We start from the raw sequence: 25,962 nt of genomic DNA, 5'->3' as shown, positions 1-25,962 counted from the left end.
CAAGCGAACAATAAATACATTTAAAAAAATTGACCCACGGGACTCTAAATCCATTTGCTGTATAGTGTTTCAGAGGCCACCCTTAAAATGCCCACAATCCACAAAGGTGGCTTTTGGAAAGCGAATCCCTGCTCGCCTGCTTGTCCAAATGTGTGTAATTTTGCAGAAAATATCCCCTTGCCCGTCCCTTACCTCCCTTATTTGCCCAATGTGGGAGCACAATAAACAGGCTAAATGCCATTTAACATGCATATAAAAATGTACATTCATATTTCCCATCACCAGTCAAACACTGTGTGTGAGATTAATTTCCTATAGCATGAGTTTGTCAATTTACAGGTGTTATTGGTAAGACACTAGACATGCATAGCGGATCACTCTCTTCTACTGGGTTTGTAAATTAGGCATGCACCTTTTTAATTGGCTGAGGGGGAGGGGTGGCGATATGTATGTGCCTCAAGTTAAATCTAAGGTGAATAGCCACACATTGCTAGTTTACAGAGTTATGAAGTTGGCACAAAAGTAAATTACAAACCGTCCTTTTTCATGCAGAGAAAAGAAACAGAAAATACAAGACATTCGGAAAAATGTTAAAGACGCTATTGTGGTAAGTCTTTGTGTTATCAGCTACTGAGGTCGTGGGGTGTGTTGTACACAGTTTGGGGTTGAGTGTGTACACAGACTGCTTATTTTGTGATTAGTTTGGGTGGGCTCCAAATGATGGTGATACAATTCTGCAGTGTGGCAACATTAGAGTATTTTGGGGGACATTACAAGCTTGAGAAAAGGCAACTGTTTAGCAATTTAGACATGGGTAGATGGGTGAAAAGGGTGTGTTGTGCACAACACAGGTTGTTCTATTCACTTCTTCCCTCGTTTGTATCCCAACTCCAGACGATAGTTTCTGCAATGGGCACTTTAATACCTCCAGTTCCAGTGGGAAACCCGGAGAACCAATTCCGGATGGACTACATCAAGAGTATAGCTCCATTGTCTGACTTCGACTACACAGAGGTAAGATGCTTTTTATAGCTTCTTTAGGATTTGTGTTCTGTGGCACAAAAGATGTTTAGTTCTCTGCCACCCCAAAATGGAAGGTGTGTGGTTTTTCATGTTGGTTTTGTGACCGCCTTGGTGCTGGGATGACTTGCTGACTTCCTGGAGCGACACTTGTTTCACGCTTAACTGTACATTTTAATTTGTTTGCTCTGTGTCCGACAATTGAATGCACAATGACTCGGACAGAGAGAAGGTGCTTAGTAAGAGGCGCCATCTTGTTTGGACAGTTAGGATGTTGTGTAGGGTGCATGACTTTTGAGTGGTAAGAACGGAGGGCCGGATGCACTCGACAGTGCTCTGCCGCACAAGGCAAATGTCACAGCTGGTGTATTTATTTACACAAGCCCCAGGATTGGTTTCTTTTATTGACATGGAGGTGTTGGAAAATACTTCATTGCCATAGCCACGCAGGTGGGGCAGATAGATGATTGTTAACTTAAGAGAGTGTGTGCCCGTTTTTTTAAAAATCCTTGTGGAACACTGATTTGGATTTCATGCACCATCCATTGTATTTTGAAGTGGGCAACAGTCAAGAGATTTAACTTGACCGTGGGCACACTTTTGATGGGTGGAATTTGGCTTTCTTTGGTTTGTAACTTTTGTGTTGGGTTCTGCACACTTGTAATCGTGAATTAGATTTGGCAGAGAGCTGTGGGAGTCGTAGAGAGCAGGCTTGGCTTGTAATGTGGCCACAGAGTCGTATTCGACCCGGGCTATTGTCTTGTGGCCTTTCATTCAAACAGTTCTGGTTGGCCAAGGCCTTCTTTCTTCTCCTGCAAGAGGCAGGTGGAAGTTTGTGTTGGACACATTGCCCCAATGTCTGGAGGGAGTCCAGTTGGGAGCTCTGCCAATGACATTGCCGAAGTTTGTTGGTGTGGATTCTTTTTTTCTCTTCATAATGCTCTTGAGGCCTTGTGTTTGTTCCAGGACGACACATGTGGCCACACAGGTGATTCGTCACTTGTTACAAATGAGACAAACAGCCCTTGCTTGACTCGCATTTGCTGAACTTTTTTTTTCACTGGTCAAAAATCACGAACTTGTTTAATTTATTGTTCTGTGTTGCTTCTCATTATGAAATGTAAATGTTCTGTTGGCAGTCCTGTGAAAAGAATATGTTCTGAGCTCACAGAACAGATTATTTGTAAAACCAACTGGCAAACTTGTGTTTTAGAAAGTATTTAACATTTTTCACAGGCTCACATGTAACAATGTAATGAATGATATGCAGTATCTTTTGCGTCTGTCTACAAAGGAGGAATTTTCAATTGTTTAATACTTTTAAGATTTGTTGACAGTTGTATCAGCCATGATTAATCAAACTCCTGGGTTGAGTTGTGATGCGGTTGCCAGGTCAACCAGTTAATTTAAAAGTAGGCCCTCTTGTCAGCTCATCACATTTCCAATTTCAGGATTTTGTTAAAAACATTTTGGGAGTTACTTATTTGGCGTTCATTGAACGAATTGGGCTCCTGGGCATAACCGTAATGACATGTAAAAAATAAATAAATCCTAGACTAGTAAAGTGTTTCCCAAAGATATGGAGTCGGTCATCTGTGTAGCATAGTCTCGTATAGGCCCTATTCTACTCAGGAGTTGATTGCTAGGTTGTGATTGCTGTATGTATTGTGGGGATACTAATCCGTAACTTCTAATGGGGAAATCGAACTACAAATCCCAGAATGCAAAGGAAAAAAGGCCTGGGCTAGTATCTCCCAAGTGGAATAGGGAATTAATGGCATGGAAGTAGTCTTAGCTAATTTCTTAATGTTGGAAATGGTGGTTATTCGCTCACCTGACTGACCGATATCATATCGTATATGAACGAACAATGTGAGAACTTGATTTATTGACTTTCAAAATGTACTTTATCGTTTTGTGTTAGTCTACTTCTTCCCCCACAAAGTAAATTATGACTTCATTTGTCTATGTAGTGGCCATGTGGGCTTTCTCACCAACTGAATGAACAGCATTTGATGTGTGCATGTATGCTCTAAATGAAATGCACTTTTAAAGATTGTGCATTTTCCAAATCAAGCCTGTGTGGTAAACGACCTGAAGGCAGAGGGTACTGGACACTTAGTAAAATGCATATCTTTTGAACTTGACTTTATGGGGAAAAGTAACGTTCTTGGAGTTTGTGACGTGCAGTGAAAGGGGTCAGCGGATGATTTCAGGCACATGGCCATCACGTTTCTACCCCTTTGAATTTAATACATTTCTGCAGTTGTAATCTTGAAGGTTGAACACATTGGACGTGTACCCCTGATGGTAACGTAATTTGTAAACTGTCAGCTCAGGACTGGAAAAGGTGTCCCTGTTGTAAGCCATTACCTGGTTACCCAAGCTGATCTTGCATTTCTTGTAGGCCACCAAGACAGTACTTTAGAACGAAACAGTCCAATTGTTTTACTCTGAATCATGTGTGTCCCTGTACTGTTACAGTGACTGTGACAGTTTCTTGAGAAAAGTGCGCTGCGATTCTGTTCCATGAACACTTTTGGCTTAGCGTCCACACCTGCAGGGCTTCAGTGTGCCCTGATAGTGTTGGTTAATCCACTCGAGTCACGTGCCCACAGTCACTGTTGACAAATTCACAAAACACATTAAAATGCTTGGAATTCCGTTCCTTTAGGAAAACACAAGTAACGATGCCCTCGATTTTCCCCATCACTTAATAAGTGCTGTTGCTGGAATTAAGTGGGCGGGTCAACTGCCAAACGCCTTTGTTCAAGAAGTGAGGTTGTTTGTTTATGGATGCAAACGTGTCTTACCAGTTGTCTGAGGGTTGGACGGTTGGAAGTTGTGATGCAGTCTGCCCCTTCCCCGTTTCATGCACCAAGTGGACGTTTCAGGGATGGGGGTCTCTGTGCGGGAAAGAGCAGGCATTGGGTTAATGTATGCAGCACGTGCTCGTGCTGACTAATGGTCCCACGTGCACTTTTTTTTTTTTTTTTACATCTGGGAAAACGCATTCTTTGAAATTTTGAGATAAAATTGCCTCCACGTCTTGTAAAGATGAACTTGAGGCCTACCCGCCCTGTTCCTTCTTTCAGATGCTACAGTCGCCTAAAGCGCCTAACCCCTCCACCCCCCCCCCCCCCCGGCTTGTGGGATACCTGTAGTTCAAAACTGTGCAAAAGAAAAATTAACCCTGTTGGATTATGGCGTTTGATAGGCGGCAAGTGAACTTTGACTTTCGGAAGTTTGGGAAACAGGTCACCAACTTCAGATTCCCAGAAGTCTTGGATGTGAATGTGTTGCTTTTGTTGAATGGGTTTAGGGAAAAGTGTGAATTTGTAACTTGACATGAGTTGCATACCGAAAGTTATGAACAATGGGAAGTTCCGAGAATTTGGAAAGAAAACGCTGCGTACTTTAGTACCAGTAAATGTCGATTATTCACCAGCCATATAGCACACCCGAGTAGGCCACGCTCTTAGTTGACTCTGGACGTGTGATACGGTTGTGTTGTCATCGCCCCCTCTGCGTTGTACTACTTTTATTATCCTCGGAAGCATTACAAGCCGACTGCACTCACCTTCCACCGGTCGATTTTTCAGTGGACTTCGAAACCACTGAATCAAGCTTACGGAGCTCTTTGGCCCACTTGTTGGTCTTTCGCCGTTGGAAACCTTCATTGGAATATTTTCCTGTACCTGCAGGGTAGTGGTGCATTCATTTTCTAAATACATGAACTAGTGGTCATGCACACGTTTATTATGGAAGGTCCTTTAGTGAGTCAAGCATCGACCGCCCCGTGTTCGTTATTCATTGACCCGTGGCCCTGTGCTGCCCACTTATTTCATACAACCTGCACCAAAAGTTATCACAGGGACTGGCCTGATGTAGAGTGAGACACAGTTGCAGTCACCTTTTTGTTTATTACATGATGTAAACCTCGTCATTTCATAAACCCCAACACCCGAAGTGCTCCTTGTGAAATCAACATCCATTTGTAATGGAAAGATCAAGTTAGTTTATCCTGCCTAAAAAGATCCAATCAGTTGATTTCATTGGGCTGTTCCTTTTTTTTTCCAGCTCTTTTCACATCTGGCTTTTCTTCAACCAAAAGGGTGAGGGGCAAACGAATTCTTGATTTAAAAAAATAAATAAATACCGACAACCAAGTACCATAATGAAAAAGAAGGCAAGGCAATTCTACAAAAACTTTCACAGTCCGGATTCGGAGAGCCAGTGACTCAGTTGACCCATTACTAAAACTTTGATGCCAAAAAATGAACGTGCAAGCCATCTTTTCAGTGCATTCGATATTTCATATAGTTGTGCCCCTCCTCTGCCCCCATGACTGTAAAGACAGGAGAAGTGGCTGCTAGTGTGTAGGGTCCCTACAGACCCGTGTGTGGTCCGTGCATCTCCCATGTCCTAATGGAGTCTCCCTTAACGAAACCTTTCTAGAGCACTTGGCGAAGTACTTGCCCTCGGGTCTGACCAACGAACAGACGTCAGAACCGCCATCAGAGAAGTGTGCATGTTATGCAGTGTCAGCATATACTAGTCAGAAGATTCTGTGCGGTATCACCAACATGGTAAGACGGATGCTATTTCTCACTCGACCTCACCGGAAGTGTGGAGCCCAGTGGAGATTGGCGATGCACACCTGTGCATTAGCAGGCCTCAACATGCTCCAACAATCCAGACCAAGGAAGAGGCATGCAGTTTTATCACAAGTTCAGTGCAGTTTATTTAAATGTTGCATACGCACGCGCATGGGTAATACTCAAAGCCAAGGCCCATGGTTTATTTGTCCTTGAGTGCAGTCTTTGGGTGTCCAGCTGAACTTCTGTGTAAAGGGCATTGGGAGAATAAAATGCGGTCTCTGGTTATGTGGAGTCTACAAGTGATGGTTTCAGGTAGCTGGTTCATGCATTGACACTAGGAGGGCCTGCAGTTTACTAGCCGGGAACCGTTCAGCTATCTTTGGCCCAGTCTCTAAAGTTCCCCAGTGTCACTCTTCCCCTGCCTCCTAGCAGAATAGGCTGGCTCGGCCACCACCCCTCACTAATCCAGAGCAAATGCCGCGTCCTATGCGCATTTGAAAAGCCCTGAAGGTCGATGCAGGCTCTCTAGCCTCTGGCGATGTGTACCGGTCACAAGAACAAGGTGTGCTGCTCAGAGACCCAAAACAGGCGGCACAGTTTCAAAGATTTTTAAAGTATTCTCATTTAGGTTAATTTAGGTTCCCCGACTGCAAAGATGGGCCGACACCTCTCCTTGGCCTGCAATGGACAATGATCAGGCAGAGCCACATACAAACTGGCTAGTACCTCTTACCAGCAGCTGGGATGGGGCACTTGCTCTGGCCAAATGTGTTGTGGTGAGCCAGCCAGCATGTTCTACTGGTGGGCTGAAGTATGGAACCAGGCCCGTTTTAGAGATTGGGTCTAAGATAGTTGGCTGCTCCTAGCTTATAAAGTAAAATCACTCCCATTGATAAGCGTTGTAGTTTTTTGTGAACCAGCGGGGTCACGTTAATGGTACCGGTCTAGCACTCGTCTGCATTGACATGGCCCTTTGGTACTGTAAGCTGGTTTGATGTTGCACGCCTTTGGGGTTTACCAACCTTTGGATGGTGGGAGTGCAGTGGTGTAATCTGCCAGAGGCTATAAGCAAATGCATGATGGGCCTCATTGGGTCCAGCCTGGTGGCACTGCATGACCTGCCACTGCATCTGAGGCAGCTGGTGTGTGTGGAGTGTGAGCAGTGTGTAAGAATGCTTATGGAGTAGTGCAGAGGTTGTTTTGTGGGGAAGGGGGCGGTAGGGTGGGATGTCCACATGGGGGGGGGGGGGATTTAGAGGGTTGACTCATGAGCAAGGGAGACCATCTCCGGTAAAGAAAAGCAATGTTTGTCGAGGCCTAAAGGAGGGTTAGTTGTGGGGGTCCCGTTTATAGCTGTGATGCTTGTGGAGCTCCGTCATTCTCTGCTGGAGGCTGCGTATGGCCTTGTCCTATGACCAGCTACCAGAGCAGTGCAGGCCTCAAACCTCTACCACCTCTGGGTGCAGTCTACAGCAGGGCGAAATGGGCATGCAGTGTGGGGATGAAGGAAGGCGCAACCAAATCAGATGATATTTTAGAAGGAATAAAGGGAAAATAAGTTCTAAAATGTAATTTATTTGCCCAAAGAATAAAGACTTCGTAAAGTGAGGGATAGCAACAAGGATGCCTTTGTGTTGAGTGACGCTGCAACACTCCCCGCAACCCTCAAACGGGGTCTCCTACCACTACCTTTTCAGGGGAGCTGTTTTGATCGAAATGCCACAGCCTTTATCAATGATAGAAACAGCAGAAATAAAAAGGGCACAGACTGTTTTAGGAAACAATACGGTTTCCCTCCAATGTCCCTTTTCCTGTGTTTATTTGTAAAGGCGAGGATGCTCCCACCTGAATATTGCTTTTAACCTCTGCTCCCTGCCAAAATGAGTAATTCGTTCAGGTAAAAAGAAAACGATGCTTAGAAGCTGAGAGACTGAGTGTAAAGCTCTTTGTGGGCCGCCTAATGTATGGGCGTCAGCCATTAGCTGCTATTGTAGAGCCACTATATGTTAAAATCGAGTTCATTGTTTCAGAATGAAAAACGTCCAGTACTGGTCATTCTATGTTCCTCTGTTCAGTTCACTCTGGGTATCCCTTCACAATTTGGTGGCTTGATTGTCTGAGCCCCACTCTAGAGTAGACTGCTGCTGCTGCTGCTGCTGGGCAGTGTAATAGACTAGTCTGAGCAGGGAACAGTTTTGCAGCAGGTGAACTCCTCCCTGCCTGAAGGCCCGATCACACTAGTCCTGAATTGGGTGCGTTTGTAGCCTATGATCGAGAAGTCGGGTTGAACTTTGGTAAGCTTTCAGAATACACTTTGATAGCGGCGTGCCATCTTTTTTGATGAATAGGTTGGAAGAATGTGTTGCATTGCAGCTAGACTCGTGCCTTTTATTGTACAGTCTCCTTTGATGCAAAAATGTCCATCAAATTCATGAGGAAAGTACTATTCTATTAACAGATAGTATCACGTCTACACGTTGTGTGCGCTACCCTCAGTATTATTGACCAGAAATCATTTGACGGTAGCGTGTGTTTTGCAGGAGTTTGGGAAATGCTCTTGAGTGGATTGCCTCCTCCCCAGGTCAGGAGACAGCAGCTGATTACCTTCTCCTTGGTTTTAACCGCTGGCTTTGTCGGGATCAAGTATGGATTCGGTTTGGTCTTGCTGCTCTGCAAAGAATTTAGAAAGCGTCTGAAGACATCCCTGTGAAAGGCTTTCAATTGCACTGTTGTTGTTATGAGCAGAGTACGTTTTTTTCACTTTGTGGTTGCCACCTGTAACTTTTCGAAAGGTTTGTCTGAGGGAGATGGATGGATGAACGAATGGAATGGAAATAGCTTGAATCCAACAGAAACCATGATGAATGGATGGGAGTGCTGGCTTAAATTGCTTATTATTCCTCCCCAAAAGATATTTGCCTATTTATTTTTCCAGAATCATGCTGCTAGTTTTTACTGTCGCCATGGCAAGCAAGAAAGCAAGGTCTTGCTAACGCTAGGGCTGCGATTTGTTATTTAAGATCCCTCTGAGATCTGTGCCTGCCTCTGCCAGCCTCGATGTAGAATAACTGATCAAGTCGGTTTGGTCTGCATTTGGGTTGTAAGAAAGCATTCTGTAAAGAGCCTCCACTTGTGACATTGAAGTGGATCCAGCAGAAGGTGACTTAATGCACCATAAGTAGCTTCCAATTGAACCCAGTGACTCAATAGGTTTGGATCCACATGCTCTCTGTAGTAGGAACCAGCACTGGTAGTGGCGTCAATATAGTGTTCATTGACGTTTGGTGGAGAGACCAGGTTCCTATTGTGCAAAGCTATACAAGAGTCTAGTGTCTCTTGAAGGCCTCAAGGGTATTTTCCTCAAGCAAAATAAGCCGAGACAACAGCGGTTGTAAGGTTTATTGTAAAGATATTGAACGGATCAGTCAATTTGCATACAACAAGTCCTAACAGAAGCTTTTCATACTAACTCCAGCCTCAAAAGTAGCAAACCAGTGAAGAGCCCTTCTGCTGAACCCATATGCATGCATCATTATACTTTGCCGAAACCATACCCTTACCCAGAAATAATTTGGCTCACACATTGTTTGTCAAGTGTTGGCAATAAAAGGCCGTAGGTTATTATTGTACATATCTGGTTATGGCAATAACAATAATCACATATCATAAGATAATAAACAATACTTTTGGGCACCGGGTCTTGGGGTTACCCCCTCTGGCCCGTGTCCGCTTTCTTATGTCCCACGACTTGTTGTGGGCACCGTACAGTGCCCTGTAGTTATTTTCCTTTGTTGTTCTCCCTTATTTGTAGGGTGGGAGGGTTTTGTGTAAAAGAAGCAAAGGTTTGGAAGGCAGTGAGTGAACGGTGCACCTCCTGTGTGTTTGGGTCCCCGTTCAGGGTCCACAAACTGATTGTGTTTTCTCAGAGCATGCCGCTCTGTATTTATAAGACCCAGGGAAGCCCTGGGTCTTTGATGTGTATAGTAGTGGGGGCTGTCAAGTGTCAGCCCCCGGCCGTATAGCCGACTATCTGGCACCCGGGGGGGGGGGGGGCAGGTCTTTGAACCTGATGCCTGCCTGCCTGTTTGTGTCCTTCTGTGCTTAGCACCTAGTTGCATGAAGGAAGGGTGAGGTGATTGCTCACACCTCACCCTTCCTCAGCTTTGTGCAGGACAGACTGCGTGTCTCTATGACTAGGAGGGGGAGGAGAGGAGCAGAGAGGGGGAAAGGATGTGCTGCCCCTCTCCCGGCCTGCTGATGGTAACAGCAGTTACCCTGCCTCGCTTTGTGAGGTACTGCAACATTGCCCATCACAGTGGTTCTTGGGGCCTAGCAAAATAGAAAACGGGCACTTCTAACTTGGTTGGAGTTCTAACCTGTTGTAACTGTAGGCACAAGTGCGAGCACCTCTATGCATGACCACCTTGGGTGAAATATCATCATGCTCAGAACCTGTAGACAAATTAAGCTTGCTGTGCAAGTGCAGAGAAGAAAAGGATACTTTGCTCTGCAAAAATAGCAACACATGCAGGTGAGATTCTGATCGTAATGCGTGACTCTTACCCAGGACTTTGGTATCTGCAGAGTTCTGTGGAATTTGTCTCAGTTTCTAGGTACTAATTGAACGAGCAGAAACCTCAGTCTGTGATCTGCTATTTCGCTAATAATGGAGGACATTTTGCTATGTCTGTGACCTACCTTAGGGTTGAGCTAGTCCAGGATCATGCCACTTTAGACTAGGGGCATTTCAGGATATTAATGGGGAATAGTGAAAACTATTTTAATCCACGGCCAGGGCTCTGTGTCAGACTGAGTCAATCTGGTTCATCATGCCCAAATATTAATACATTTTGCGGCTTTATCTGTTTAACTAGAATTCAGCGTGAAATGTATATATAACTCGTTCATTCTACTTCATTGCCCAGCAGTCCACTGCAGAGGGCTCTTTTGAGACTTTCCCTTCAGTAACTGAGGTGTCTTGCAAGTGCTGCTAGTTTACCCCAGGGCAATTCCTCGAAATTGAATAGAGGAATGGCCTTTACCAGTGGCCTCGAAAGTACATCCGCCCCATCTAATATCAGACGAGGGACATTGCACATACAAGCTTGGTTTGAGACTTTCTTTTTTGCCTCGGTTATGAAGACCTAAACTGACAAGCGGGGGCCTCCTGGAGAGGAGTCGGCTGGGCTTCACTCAACACTTCAGGGGCAGTCTGCTGCACATCCCTCCCCTGCTGGCACCGTTCCCACCCTCTGCACAGCTTGAGCAGGCAGGGTGCCAGCCATGTAGAGGAATGCTGCTTCACAGTGCCGGTTCTTGGCTCTTTGTATTTTTGACAGTTTTCATAAGCAGTCGCATGCTCCAAACACAGTTCCTGCCGTTCCAAGGGTTCTTATATTTAAGTTGCCTGTGAACCAAGAGGTTTAAACTCGCCCCATGGAAATGTATTTTCATGAAATCTTAAAGTCCACTTCCTAAAAGGCTGTCCGCCTAGGGTATTGTTTTTTTGTGTCCAAAATAGGTCATTTCATTTCCTAACTTTTGCCTCTTTTATCTGAAGTACCTTAACGTTTCTTGAAAAAAAAGATTGTTATCTTATGTATGCATTTGTTTACGGTTTGCCGTGTTGTAATTCTTGGCTTTATAGTCTACCTGATGAAGATTTATCAAGCTGGGAGGTTCTGATTCCTCTATCCGCCTTCTGAACTTGTTGCCATGGGGTTTTGTTAACGGAAGAAATGAACCGTCGCCCAAGTAATAGCCTAGAAAGGCAGAGTTAAGGTTGTGAAACCTCCCTTGTTAAGTACTAGCCCTAGCCTAAAAGGTACGCAGGGTGGCTGCTCGAGCTCTCAGGTTTCCTAGGGCCATGCGTGAGAAGTCCATCCAGTCCCATTCTTGCTTGGAATTCTTGGACTTGTAGTTTCTCTCATGTTTCCTTTGGGAAGAACTACTAGTTCCACAATCTGGAAGGGGGGGGGGGGTTGTGGTTAACGGGAATTGATGGCTTCTTCAAACTTGGCCATGGGAAGCTTCACAACTCTGGGTGATTTTACCTCCTTCTCACTTAACTGGCATTGCAAGTGTACATTCGTATCATGGTTATTAACTGCAGACTTGATTCCCACTAATCTTTTTAAGAATATAATTAATTTCACACTCCCACTAATACCAAACAGCCTGGCCACACCTCTGACACATTTGAATATGGCCCTCATTTTCTTCATATGGAGAAGGCACATTTGTTTGGCCAGTGTCCTTGCCATATTTTAAATGTAGCTTTTTCAGTGTGCATTAAAGTAGGACTAAAACGCTTGGATTTTTAGCTGTTGCTTCTTTAAGGAATTAAATCTGGTAGCAACAATTATTGCTGCTGTTTTTGTAGCTTTTGTCCCATCACAACCTAAGTCACGTGTGGATTTACTTATTATAGCCTGGGCATTGTATCCGAAATAAGGGAAGGTGGGGGTTACATTACAGCAACAAGCGCTCAAGCTGTCATTAGAAATACCGCCACAGTGCTCTGCTGTCGTGACCTATTGAACACTGTTGCTCAATTCCGCTTTTCCTGAAACAGCGCAGAGGCTGATAGGCTGGAAGACCAAAGATGGGCTGGTGGCCTATAGCTGGAGTTAAGCAATTATGTTTGTTTTTTGCACTTTCAATGCACGTTGCACATCGGACTGCTTACTTTGGCACTGTTTACTTTGCTCGAGAAATACATAAATTAACAACACAGAAGAGTTTGATAGACCGTGAAAGAATATGCCTCCATGATAAGCATTAACCCTTCATCCCAACTTTTGGGAGTTGTGTTGATCTTGGAGGCCATTCTACTTCTGTTGAAAAGCAGGAAAGAGGTTGCCTATTTGCATTATCGGATGGCAAACTCGCAAAAACGCCTCAGAGGATACAGGTGTTCTATCACTGGAAAAAAGACCGTTTTCTAAACCGTGTTTATTCCGAATTGCCCCCTGACCACCATCCAGCGCTTTCCCCAAATATTGCAGGACTGGAGTTGGATAAGTACATTCACTGAGTCCTAGAATGTGTAAAGGTATTTTTGGTTGCAATCTGGAAATAACCTGTTAAAACTGTTCTATTGTTTCAGAACTTTTTATTCAGTGATATCACCCATTCCAAGTCTTGGCCAGGGCACATTCGTACGCGCTGTGAAATCTTTCCTGAAGAACTACATATTTGCAAATGCCTTATGTTCTTGAATTCGTTGGGCATTCCTTATAAGGTACTAACAGTTTGTGTTTGAAAATGACTTTTACAGCACTGATCTTACTACACGTTCTCGCATGGCATGGCATTATGGTGCACTTTCTTACAGGTCTTCTGGCTGATTCGGCTTTGTATTCTTAAGAAAGCTGGCCTCCAGTGCCCACGTGCCATGCTGTGCAACATGCCAAAGGCCATAAGTTGGGGAAGGGTCATTATCCCAAGTGATGCAGACCCCTCCCGAGTTCTTTAAGGCGATTAACACATAATAGTTATAGCAATACATGCTTTGGAGTCAGGTGGTGAAGTATTTAAATAGTTCAAATCTCCAAAAGTTAAGCATTTCAATTGCAAATGTGGTTGAAGTGGAAAAGGTTTAACGTGAGCATGCATTAGGTGTAACGTCAAATTAAATGATTTTACTTAAAAAAAAAGTTTTAGCTTCCTCTTTAGTGTGATAACTTAAATGTGGCAGTGAAATACCTTCCCAGAGAGGGCGTGCATTTTTGAAAAACATCTTGCCCAAAAATGTCATTGACGTTTCAGTAGGTTAGAACGTTCTGAAGGTAGTCCATTCTAGTAATTGACTGCTCCAGGAACATTCTGTTTGGCCGAGAGGAGGTGAAGAACGATCTCCATGTGCTAATACTAGTTAATAATATATTAATTTCATATGATTTTGACTACTGTCTCTTGAAGCAGCTGACTATTCTGTCAGTAGGAAGCATTCAGGCTCAAGACACTGTGAGTCAAAGTGTTTAACTTTTAAACGTCTATAGTTTTAACCCATTTCAGTCTTTTTTAAAAAGTAAATCACAAGAGTTTATTTCAAATTATCAAGGGTGTGGCTAGACTATAATATGCTCTGCATTTTTGCAAGCAATATCTTCCATTAACGAAAGATTGAAATCCCACTAAAACAGGACGCTACCAGCATTATTGCAAGAATAAATGCAATTATTTGCATCAACCTGGTTAATCTATACCTGCCCGATATTTTAAAAGGATGTGGTCTTTTTCCACCGCTGCTTGCTAAAATGCTTCATGAGAAACACACGTTTGTGGGCAGTACTGCTTTCCAATGTGCTAGCCACCTGAATGTCGCTGCCCATTGTTGGCACTATTACAGTTCTAAATTCTTCTAAGATGCAGACTGGCACGAAACCCGAGCATGAGGGACTGTTCATAGTCATCTGAAAGTTGATTTGGTAGAAAACCGACAATGTTACCTTTGTAAAATGCTTTCCTTTAGTGGTATAACTGTCTTTTTACACTATGTACGTTGTCTGTAGACAAAATAATTTAAGGTTTTTACACAGTGCCAATCACTTCATTAAAATATTCAAATACCTATTTAAAATCAAATGTATTTTCACATATTAACGGAACCTATGCTATGTTTGCGATGGGTCTTTGGTAAACGCAGTGAATGCAGTTAAAAAAATGTATCCAATATTTAAAGTAGTTTGGAAAAGAATCCTTTGCTTTCTTGCCCCTGGTATTTGAGAATACGATGGTTCAACATTAAGAGATGCTTCCATTGCTTTGAGAAAATTGTGCTGAATTCCATCTGTGGCTAGCGTAGCCCCGTCAAATGATAACATAGTTGATGCTGGCTTGTGTGTTGAACAAATGTGAAATTTGTGTGCCTGGTAGAAGCAAACCGGGCTAAAGAAAGCAATAATTGTCTTACTTTATTTATTGTCAAGGGTAATCTTGGCTGGAGAGCCACTTTGTACCTTGTTCCTTTGCCTTGTTGCAAAAGTTTTTTGTTTGTTTTGTAGCCTTTATGTACAGTTCCTGGAATGATTGCATTAATGTTTTCGTTGGGATTCTAACTTCGATACAGAACTTTATGGGCATCATTTTTTTCAATCCTGCGTCTTTCTGGGGCGTCCTAAGTGGACTGGCTGCAAGCTTGGGCTGATGAGCTGTGTTCCGTAGCACAGGGCGCTCTCTGCTCATGATCTAAACTAGCCTAGCCGCATTCTGCAATCTGTGGGGTTAAGAATGGCAGTGCTCAGATGTAGAGATTGTTGTACAAATAGTTTCATAACAATTCTGGAGAGTACTTGTGAAGTGCAGCAAAGAATCCCTCGGCACCTGAAAGGATGTGGCGAGCAGATATATGTATTTCCTTCCCCTTTGGGAAGCATTCAAATAAACCTTGATAGTTTTAGTCCTCTAGATTGTCATGTTTTTGAAACATATATTTTTATAATGTAATGGCAGCTTTTTGCGCCTGAACCTATCTTGAAAAATGAGCAGCGTAAAATTGAAGGGGGTCTCTGTGAAATGTTAATACAAATGAAGAAGTAATTGTGTTTGTACTGTTTCTCTTGTTAAAGCGTGGATAGAATTTCAGAACTACAACCGTTTTTGCCACTCCGGCTTGTTGTTTGCCATGACTTCCACCGAGACCTATTTTCCATAAAAAGTTGATTTGTTGAATTGAGAGGTTTGCGTGATTGTTGCAGGAAGGTGTGAGGCTATGCTTCGTAGGCTTCAGCTCTAACATGCAAGATCATTTCGATTTGAATGCACAGAACATGGTGCAAAAACATTTTGCAAGGCAGGCATTTTTATTTTGATCATTGTTGGATGGCAGCAATTGTCTGATGCAGCATTTTTGGTGCTACATGGTACAGATTCATGCCTTTGGCCTTCGTGCATCCGGGTCGTCAGGTTAAGGGCACATAATGCTACGAGGTTTGGGTAAAGGGAAGAGTATTACATATTGGCTGATTTGCTAAAGTCCTTAGCAAACTCAAAAACCCATTCAGAATGTTGTGGGCTTTTTGTGGCTAGGCTACGGATTCGCTACTTGTTCGAGGCGCCTGAACGTAGTCTTCTGTAAATTTCCTATTCAATGTTTAACAGAGCAGTGAAGTAGCACACCCGGCTGTGCATGGAGCGTGTAGCACACGGAAAGTTACTTATTCAAAATGATTGCTATAGAAACTGGAATGTCGGAAATGGCTTTGAATGCCACTTGATGCACGAAGTTTGCAAATAAGTTTCTTTCTCACCTTGGCATTTGTATACTCCTTAATCGTCCAAAGGTTTGGCTGTTGCACTTGACGCTTGGTTGCTCACTAGGGTATTAAGAATGTTTTAAGATCTTTTGGAGGGTTTTGCCTTTTCGATATTGGCTATTTTCATTCTGCGAAAAAAAATTACCTTGTGGGCCTTTGAGCAGAGGAGATTGCCTAGTTATTTTGCATTGCATGGTTAAGAAAAGTCTGGTCTACCTTAGGAAATCTGTGCTTGGGAAAGGAGGCATATAAACTGCCGTGAATTTTAAAACCTGGTAAGGCACCATTATATCATGTTAAAAAATCTAACAACCTTGAACCGCAAGGTGTTTTCTTCATGTTCGCATTAAAGAGCCCTCTAATACAGCATATGTTATCCATTTCTCAATTAGCAAAGTGCCAGCAGAAATTGGGTCCATTAGCCAAAAAATGTCCAATGCCGCATTAGCACTGTTCCTAGGTCTTCAACGACCTAAACTTTTGAATCCGCCCTAAAAGGTTTGCTGTCTTGGTGTTGGAGTAAACTATTACTCAGGATACTACGATCTTGGTACAAATATTTAAGTAATATTTTTTACACAATAACAATCACCAGATCCGAGATAATTTAACATGCTGGTTTTGTATAGGAATGTATTCTTTGATGCCATCAACGAAAAGTGCGCTTTAATTATGTCAAGTCAGTTTTATGTGTTTACTTTGGAGGCTTCTGCAGTTTTTAAAACGGTTGATTTGAAAGTATTTTTTCTAAAACGGGAAAAAAAGGTTTCCTGAAGTTATTTTCTAGCCCATTACTGGATATAATTCTTCTGGGCCAAGAGCATATTTTTGTAAACATCGGCATATCTTTTTAAGGTGAACGATTTTGTAATACTTACACACTTTGACAGCAAGGCGTGGAAATTAATTTGCCTTGAAGTCCGAACTCCTAAGATCAAGGTCAGATGTGAGGCAGTAGTTCGCTTACGGTGTACAAACCTATGAGCAGGTTAATGAGTAGGGCAGGCAGGCTGCCTTTTGATTGACTGTCCATGCCACCCACCACAGTCTCGCACAAAGCATGTGTGTTGGGTATTCCTGTCCAAGCATCGCTGACACCTGTCACATGAGAGCACTTTATTTTGGGACATTTGTGAAGTGCATCAGTGAAAATATGCCCGCTCTGCATTTCTGCATTTCATGGACCCAAAACCTTTTGCAGGGAGCAAAGAGAAATTGCTGTTTACCTGATGAGCGGGTGTGCTTTTATCACTCTGGAAGCAAAGGTGAGAAAATGGATGAACGGGTAAAGCAAAGTGTAGTATTTCAGATGTGAGGTGGTATTCGAATGTAGAAACTCTTCTGATTCTGGGATCTTGATATGTGCACAGTGAGTATATGTGTTTGGTCTTCAGACGAATGAGTACATGCATCTGAACTTGGGCACAGTCCATGCATAGTTTGAGTTGGGAACTGTGAATGTGGGCACACTGAGTACATGAACTTGGGCAGTGTAATTCTATTTGTCTAAATTTGGGATCATTGAGTATACCTACCAGTAGTTGGCAGAGAAAATACCATTATATGAATCTGGGCCCAATGAATAGGTTTGTATTTGTTGGGCATCTTTCCCAAGTGTTTTAAATGCACCCAAGGTCAAGCTTTTTATCTGAGAAGCAACCTGCTGGCAAGCAGTGTAGGTGTCAGCTTTCAGATCGTTATTCAGGGGAGAAATGAGTAGTCCGATAGACGGAGGAGAGGATACTATTGAGGCAGTTCTGTTCATTCGAGGCGAGGACCTGAATGGAGATCAGGCGTTTTGGAATGTGATGTCAGTGTGAATTTTGAAGATGTTAGAGAGAAGGGAGCAGTGATAGTAGCTGTTCAGGTTAATCAGGGACGGACGTTACTTGAGCACAGGGTCTAGTGAAGGCTGTGGGGAGAATGTCGTCAATGAGGAAACCAGACAAAGTGGGATGCGTTGCACATGTGGTGGATGATGATTATGATCTCAGTCTCTGCACTGTTGAGCATGGGGCAATTGTCTGACGAATGGTTTGAAGTAATTCTGTAATTTGCTGCAGGAAGTCTGGGATGAGAATTGAGAGGACGAGAATGATTTCTGTGTTCTCTTGAAATCTGTGCTAGGAAACCGTGAAAGCAGAGTTTCTGCTTCCAAGGGTGAGGAGTAGAGGGAGTTGTCGCCTGGTGGAGCATGTCAACTGGTGTACAAGTGAACTTGAATTGGAGGAGCAACAAGTGAGTGCTGTGAAATTTGTGCCTATAGAGTGTCATTGGAAGAGCGCCATCATGATCTAGAGTGTAGCAGACGACTGAGAAATCAGTGAGAAACGGGACAGAGGAGAGTTGGTTTTGGTTGGCTGCCATAAGAAGCTGGTTTGAAGGTGCTCTCCTACCAACAGAGATGGGAACCACAACTGGAGCACAATGCAAAGTCTTTGTTTATAAAGTTGAACATTTGTATTTTGGTTTTACCCGGTGAGAACAGAAGTGTCTACTAATATCCTCTTGAGGTGCACATGATCCTGCCATTTAAATGCCGGGGTGTAAGCCATTATGCAAAGTGAGATATTTTAAATGTCATTGGTTTGATCAATTGTGGGAAAATACTGTAGGTCACATCTTGCATATTCCTAACTGTCTGGGTGAAAGGAATATGTTTGCTGGGGGCAGGAGGGGATGAGTGATGACAGAGTAGAGGAAGCAATAATTACGGGGTGGAGGAAGAAGGTAGAGTTTGAGGATGGTAGACTGAGGTATACCGATTCCTTGATGGGCAGCAGAGTTATCAGCAAGGAGTAGTAGTTGCATGAGAGTGGGGAAAGGATGGCTGTCAGAGAGCGGATAATGCAGAGTGCTCTTGATAATGGCTAGCTTGGGGCCACATGCACAGTGGTCTTTTTTGTAGGGTTACAGTATTTGTAGAGCAGGCTTTCCATGATATGCAATGATTACTCCTCCAACCCCAGGTGCTAGTTTGGGTTTCTGGGGTTATTCAACTCCGGATGTATCTGGAGTTGATTATAGTGAGTACATGGATCTGGATTTTTGAATGGGGAATTATTTAAACCTGGATCTGTAGAGCGATTTGTTGGAAGTATGATCATTGTGCACAGATGTAGCTACAGTAAGTACATGCATCTGCAGGCAGAGATTGTTCTTACCTGAACTTGTTAAATATGTGGACCTAGACACAGCAAGTGCATATGATCCCGAGGCAGAGAATGCGATTTATCTGGAATTGTAGAGGGCAAGTATATTTGAGTTATGTGGCCACAGTAGTGCGTTTAAAGACAGTAGATGGGTTTTGTTGAACTCTCTAATGGGGATGGGGAGGCAGAGAATGATACGTTTTGTTCGCAAGCCACTTGTAAGCCACATACTGTACTCTTTACGCAGTCTTCTATGGATTTGCAGTGTAGGATTTTACTGAAGGATCCAATGGGCCATCAGCATCCGGACCACACCTTTTTGATATACATGGCTCCTTAAGTTATTTTTATTTGTTTGAATAGCAATGCTGCCAGAAGCATGTTTCAATAATATACTTTCCAGTTTGCAAGGCCCCGAAGCCTCTGTACAAAGATCCAGTAATATACATGGAAGGATGCGATAGCACATCCCCCAGCTGGAACAGCTGTGATTTCCCAGTGGCTCCTATGCACACTCCTGTTCGTACCCAACCTGATGCCTTGGACACAGGTGATTGGGTTTTGGGCAAAGTGAAGTCCCAAGAAATTGGGTGTTGGGAGTGTAATTATTCTTGATGAGGAGATGCTTTTGCCACGGTCTTCTCCCCATTGAGCTTGATAGTCCTCTGATTTCAGTAGTTTCAGGGATATCTTAGTAATACCACAGTGGGAATCTGATTGAAAGAGGCTGGGTGGTCATTGATGCATATCGGTTGAAGAGGGGCTTGCAGCCGAGAAAGTGCATGCATCGGCATACAAAGGACTTGGGAATCCCGAAGTGGCCTTTGCTAGGGTGTCTTGTTGATCTCTGTACACGCCCTCCTCCCTACCCTCGCCCACCAATAGCCTCCATGCCTCAGCCCCATAAGATCGATAAACCTTCTATTATGCTTTTAAAAGTTGCCCGAAAGTACCATTGTGTGGAGTCAGATGTAGTCATCTGGCAAACTTACGAGCTTGTTTTAAGGGGTACGTTTTCCAGTGTGTCCTTAATGACCGTAAATGTTAACTGGCTTGCACGGGATGTTGATATCTGGAAGGGTTGATTCAGGTAAGCTGTTATGACTCTCAAATATTGTTTTTATTTTCCTGAGAGGAATGAACTCCTTTACTGGAACAGCAAGCTTTTTCGTGTGCTATCATTTGCGGGCGATGAATGGGCATTACATTTCAATGCTGTATTTGATTTGGAAACATCAGTTGGTTAGTTGCGATTCTGATGTTTGCAACTGGCTGTATTGATGAACCTTAAAAGGTGTAGGGCTTGAATGATATCAAAGGTCCACATCAGGAGTGAGTTAGTCGCTGATGTGGGATAATAGGATTGGTCACAATGCTTGAGTGGGGTTTTGGCAGTGTTTACGTTGGGCTTTGTGCCACCCAGCAAGAATTCAGCCATAGCCCTCGAGACCAAGCATTTGGTGAAGCTAAGTGGATCTCTTCAGGAATGCTTTTGAAACATTGACGCACATCCTCGCCCTCTCTTCTTAGCACTCCCATCCTTTGAGTGACCTCTGGTACACCCAGCTATACTGCCTATAGAAGTGGCCACATAAAGGTGTCGGCCCCTATTAGTAACATAGGAGCACAGCCCAAGACAGTACCTGTGGTCAACTGATACTCACTTTTTACAGTATGTGTCTGATTTTCTTTTCACACCCTTTTATGTATCAAGCTGTTGAGTTTCAAAGTTCTCCAACGTGCCCAGAAGGCAGCATGTTCGCTCCATATGAATAGAAATGCGAGTGCATGTGAGCCAGCATTTGTACCACTTGCCGTTTTTGGAGAATACTGCGGATCCCCCACCAAAACCCTGCGAATCCCCCACCAAAACCCTGCCTAAAGCCTCCTCCCAGGTGGCCAGACGCTTCCTGATACCAATTCTGGGGGTGGTGTACTGTGGGAGGGTCACCTGGGTGGAGACAAGGCCCAGGGTAGTGGGGAGACTTTGCAGGATGAGAGACAGTATTTCTCCTTGGAGCTAGATACTCTGAAAACTTGGTTAAAGGAGGAATTGAATTATTTTGATATATTTCAACTTCCTACTAAGGATGGACTTGTAAACTCCAAAGGTGTAACCCAACAAGGTAATGTGTCCAAAGCGGGAGGTCTTGTGTACCCCTATAATCCCATGTCCTCCCCAACGCACAGAGTATGCCAAAAGAATGTTGGAAATGTGACCTTTCCTGTCCCATCTGTGTCTAAAAAGGATAAATAAGTACAATCTCTCCTTTAACAACATCAGGGGGAATAAAATCCTTGTTAAAAAATAATGCAGAAGTAGGAAAACCTTATTTCCTTTAAAAGAACTACATGTCCCAGAATCCCTCAGGGACTGTGACGAAGAAGAGGGTTGAAGAAGCATGTAGAGGTTAAGTGCAGGCAGGCAGGCCTAACAGCCTTTGGCAGGGCCAGGCAATTAACACTAAGGGCCGGCACCTGAACCCAATTGCCTCACTTTAGAAGCATACAAACTGCAGCAGGGAGGGTTAGTAGAAAGAAGCAGGAGCCGGAAGGACAGCAACAGTAGCAGAAGGAGAATCCGAGCGCAAAACTAGCAGTTCACTAGGAAGTGTGACCACAGACCGGATGCCGGAGTAAGAGAAGAACCGATTCCACCTGCAGTCTGAGTTGGTCCTGTACTCACAAACCCTGTTTGGCTGTGGCAGCATTGGAAGAGACTGGAAGAAACTAGCAGCAAGCTGCGCCTAATTGCTGTGAATGCTCAGCTGAAGTTGTGCATATATCCGAGGACCGTGTGCAGAAGCAAGTCGAGGGAAGCTAGAGAAGGAAAGGCTCTCCATTGTTGAGGCCGGATACGAGACGCCTGTGCTGCAGAAGGGTATGATATATTTTATTTTATCGCGCTTGTACACAAGTGTTTGAGCGCGACCAAGCAAAGGGAGGGGAACAAAGGAGAACAAAAAATTTAAATGACGATCTTACTAGGCCCAGTGACATTAACAACACACTAGTGCATGGAGAAGGGAAAAGGAGGAAAGTGCATGGAAGGGGGAGAAGTGGAAAGTGCAGAACAGAGGAGAGAAAAGAATAAGTTAAATAAATGAATAAATACAGGCAATGAAAAGGTGGTTTGCAGCCAGCAAGTGGCAAGTGCAAGATTAGTCAGAGTATATCTGATAAGTGCAGAGGAAGAGTGGGGGACTGTATGGGTACAGATACAGAACCCAGTGCAATGGGAGGCCCGGAGGCAGTGCCAGGAGGGAGGCAGGGTGAGCAGGTAACTGGGCCCGAAGGACAGAGGGTGTCCAGGTGCACAGTGCCCAGAGAGAAAAACCGGTCAGCAGGGGAGAAGAGGGGCAAAGGCAGAAGAAAAGAGGAAGGTCTTGAGGTGCTTCCGAAACCGGAGATGGTTCTCCTCAAGTTTCAAGGTGGCCGGTAGGCTATTCCAAAGGGAGGCCCCAGCCGAAGACCGAGATCTGGCCCCAGCTCTAACAAAAGGGGAAAGCAAGTCTATAAGTTCAAGTTTTACATTAAAGAGAGATTACATGTACCCAAATTAGTTTCTAAAGTGAAATCTGACTCTGGTAACATTCAGAAGATGTTGTTGAATTTAGAAAAAAACAAGCATTGCACCAAGCCTGTAGGCAGATCCTTTCGAAGGTGAAACGAGCCCAATTAAGATCTGAACACTGATGCTTTGAAGTTGTTGAAGCTGGTATAGACCCAGAGTCATCTGATATAACTGAGAAGGTTATCGAAGGCAGAAGGTGTGTATAAAGCTCGGGAAGGGAGCTGGGTGCTTCCTAAAGAACTAGACACGGAAGAAGTAGAGAGACAGGGAGAGAGAGAGGGAGTGAGAGGGAGGGAGGGAGAGGGGGAGAGAGATATGCCTTGCCTACCTGTAGAGGTTGAAGAGTCTTGTCTAAGTTGCCCAATATAATTTGCAAAGTATCAATTTGCAGTAGAACTGTGGATGTCTAAACATTTGTCACTACATTTCTCTTTGAATGTAGTTGAAGTGGTAGTAGACAGTGAGGCAAAGGAGCCTGTTTTAACCGTATCATTGGCAGAAAGGGGCTGCCAAGGAGAACGAAAACCCCTTAGAAGAAGCATCCTGACAAGTTATATCAAAGACGCTGCAGAGGGTACAGAAGTATTGTTAAAGCAAAAGTGGTACGTTTGTTTTGAATGTTCTCCATTTTATCCTGGAAGGAGGTTATCCAGTATTACCATTGGTGCCGTTTTCTTTGTGGAACTTGGGAAGGGAATTTTTCAACAAATGAAGAAACTTTTCAAGAACTGATTCAAGACTTTATTTTTCCTTGGAGGAAATCTACTTTGGATATTCCTGGGCAACTAGATCTACCCATGACAAGTAGAGGTCATCCAAGACACTATTTATTTGGTAATGTTTAATTTATGTTGTTTATGATTTGTTTTGATTTTTTCGTTAGTGTGAGGGCTGGTTTTGTGTATGCTCAGAGATTTTCCCTTAGATCCTAGACTAGGTAGGGAATTCTCTGGTAGAGTAGGCTTGGTTAGGTTTTCTTTGGAATTTTTGCTTACAATAAAATGTCAAAAAATTAGAACTACAAGCAGTTGTCCTCCTCACATTACTGACCGATCACACGTCATGATTTGAGTAATTTATTCTTTAGCCAATAAGCCAAATTGGAATTAATATGTTGACAATATACTATTTGTTAGAGGTATGGTTTTTCTATCTATTTATCTCTAATGAATCCTGTGCCCATCCAAGCACATTTGTGTTTGCATTTTACTGGACATAAAAGGTAATGTTTTTTTAAGAGATGCATTATGCAGATGGGGAGAGCCTTTCCTGAGTTGCCATATCCAGCAGCCCCATATTTGTTTCTTTAGTCAGCAGTCTGGTAGACATTTCTACCCCAGAAATGCCAGGCAGAGAGGATTTCCCTAGGCAGGGCTCTTTTCCAAAGTTAAAATGATTGTGTAGTGAAAAGCGGCCAGTTGGTGAAGTGGTAGTAATGCAGTACTACTTAGAAAGGGTAAGATTAGTAACCAGGAACATAATATACTTTCAGGCTATGATCCAGTGTTCACATAGGTGCAGTTAACCGAAGTACATTTGTATTATGTCTAACAATGGCAGGCTGAGTGAACAGAAGAGAAAATTGGGGGAGTGTTAGTACCTTTTGAAAACTAGTAGATGGACTGTGAGATTGGTCTCAACTAGCTCAGTACATTGTTTTGCGTTTATGGCTGAGGGGAGAACGTTTTAGTGGTGGAAAAAAGTACAGTGAAAGAGTTGGGGGGTTGCTGTTGTTGTTCGGGAGCACCCCAATTTAGCAGGAACCACCCTTTAAGCCAAGGCCTCTGGGTCACCAGAAACTATGGAGGTGGGGGCGGGCCTCACCACATTTTGCAGGAGCTAAAATAATTCTGCTTTACATTACTAAGATATGTGCACTGCACTGATGTCATTTGTACCAGACACTTGATTATTATGTTTCTGGTCCATAATATTTATAGCCTTTTCTCAAACTAACATTCACAACCAGCAATCCGTGAGGGTGGCATGCTGACCTTTTCTTCTCATACAAAAGTGGGTTGTTGTTTCTGAAGGCGAGGCCGGCTAATCAGCTCTCACCCCTTTGATGCACCATGCCAGTAAAAGCATAGTTAACCTATGTGACTTTTTTGGGACGCAGAACATGTTCAAGAGTCGCAGTAGTCAAAGGCATCCTTTTTCCAAAGTCCTAACTGCCATGGGTGCTTAGGGGCACGGAAAACCTTAAGCATAAGCCCTGGCTGGTTTGACAAGGTGGCTCCTAAGATTACAGTTTTAAAGCCACATTGTTTTCGATGTCCTATAATTATCAACCCACTGACCAGTGACTCCACCCTGGCAGGACTGTGTGAAAATAGTTTCTGGCCTGGGTACCACGCAGAAATCCCTGTGTGGAGGCCAGGAAGCACTCCCTTTTAATGCTCCTGACAATGGGTGTCCCGCCACCCTATTACAGGAAATTCCCCTGGGGGTGGGCTGGGAACAGACTTTCAAAGACATGACGGCCAGTATACAACAAGGAGTCCTCATCAGGGTGCTGATTACTCGAGTCCTTTTGAAGTAGACGGAGGAAGGAGGCAATGTTAGAGCATATGGGACAGTGGTACAGTCCACTAAGGGGTTTCACCCTCTTGGTTCTTGCTGGGGCTTCTCAAACATTCTGCCGCCTTCCGACTTCCTGCATACAAAGCACGCTGGTTATGAAATTTCAGGGCAAAAAAACATTTGTCACGATAGGCCTGATTGGAGCCCTTACAGAAGAGTAACAGTCAGCTGCATTGTTTTGTCTTTAGTCCCTTCCCTTTAAGGTTTTGTCTTTGGGCTCTGACAGAAGGATTCATCTAGAACTCTACTAGGCGTAAAGTCTTCTGCCATAGAGGTGAAGACTGAGCACTTCAAGGAAGAGGCAAGCCCTTACTCCTAATGTTTGGGAGCACCAACTGGCTGGACAAGGACTACTGCAACTGAGGCACGGGTACCCAGAACCTGCTCATTGGAGGTGACCAAAGCGCATGAAAGCTTACAAACCTTCCACAAACTTTTTTAATATGCTCACAATTGTTTTGTTGCATCTCTCCACTGCACCACTAGAGGCTAGTCGGTAAGCAATGTGTAGCTTCCTTTTAACCCCAAGTATCTCCCACATCTTTGTCATTACTTCGCTGGTGAAATGGCTACCTCTGCCTGACTCGATTCTTTGGGGTAGTCCAAAACGCGAAAAGGTGTGGTTGATCATCAGGGCAGCTGCTGTTTCTGCCTTGCAGTTTGGGGCCGGGAGACATTCCACCCATTTAGTAGACAAGCATGTCACGGTCAACATGTATTTGTTTCCTCTAGAGGAGCGAATCACGGGCCCAATGAAATCGACTTGTAAATCT

The 25,962-nt window shown here is 43.8% G+C and overlaps 1 protein-coding gene across 2 annotated transcripts in view; it reads left to right on the top strand.

The window, feature by feature from the left end:
* The window catches only part of GNAL (G protein subunit alpha L), a 1,214,381-nt gene that overhangs the window by 386,208 nt on the left and 802,211 nt on the right, over window positions 1-25,962 (top strand). For both annotated transcript variants that reach the window (XM_069620481.1, XM_069620482.1), the window contains exons 3-4: window positions 553-607; window positions 895-1,014. In XM_069620481.1, the coding sequence (XP_069476582.1) occupies window positions 553-607; window positions 895-1,014 (175 nt within the window). The remainder of the gene's footprint in view (window positions 1-552; window positions 608-894; window positions 1,015-25,962) is intronic.

This window comes from Ambystoma mexicanum, chromosome 5q, assembly GCF_040938575.1.
Source record: "Ambystoma mexicanum isolate Mex_15411 chromosome 5q, UKY_AmexF1_1, whole genome shotgun sequence".
Classification (NCBI taxonomy): Eukaryota; Metazoa; Chordata; class Amphibia; order Caudata; family Ambystomatidae; genus Ambystoma; species Ambystoma mexicanum.
The sequence above is the reverse complement of the archived record's forward strand: the minus strand, read 5'-3'. Positions and strand labels throughout refer to the sequence as shown.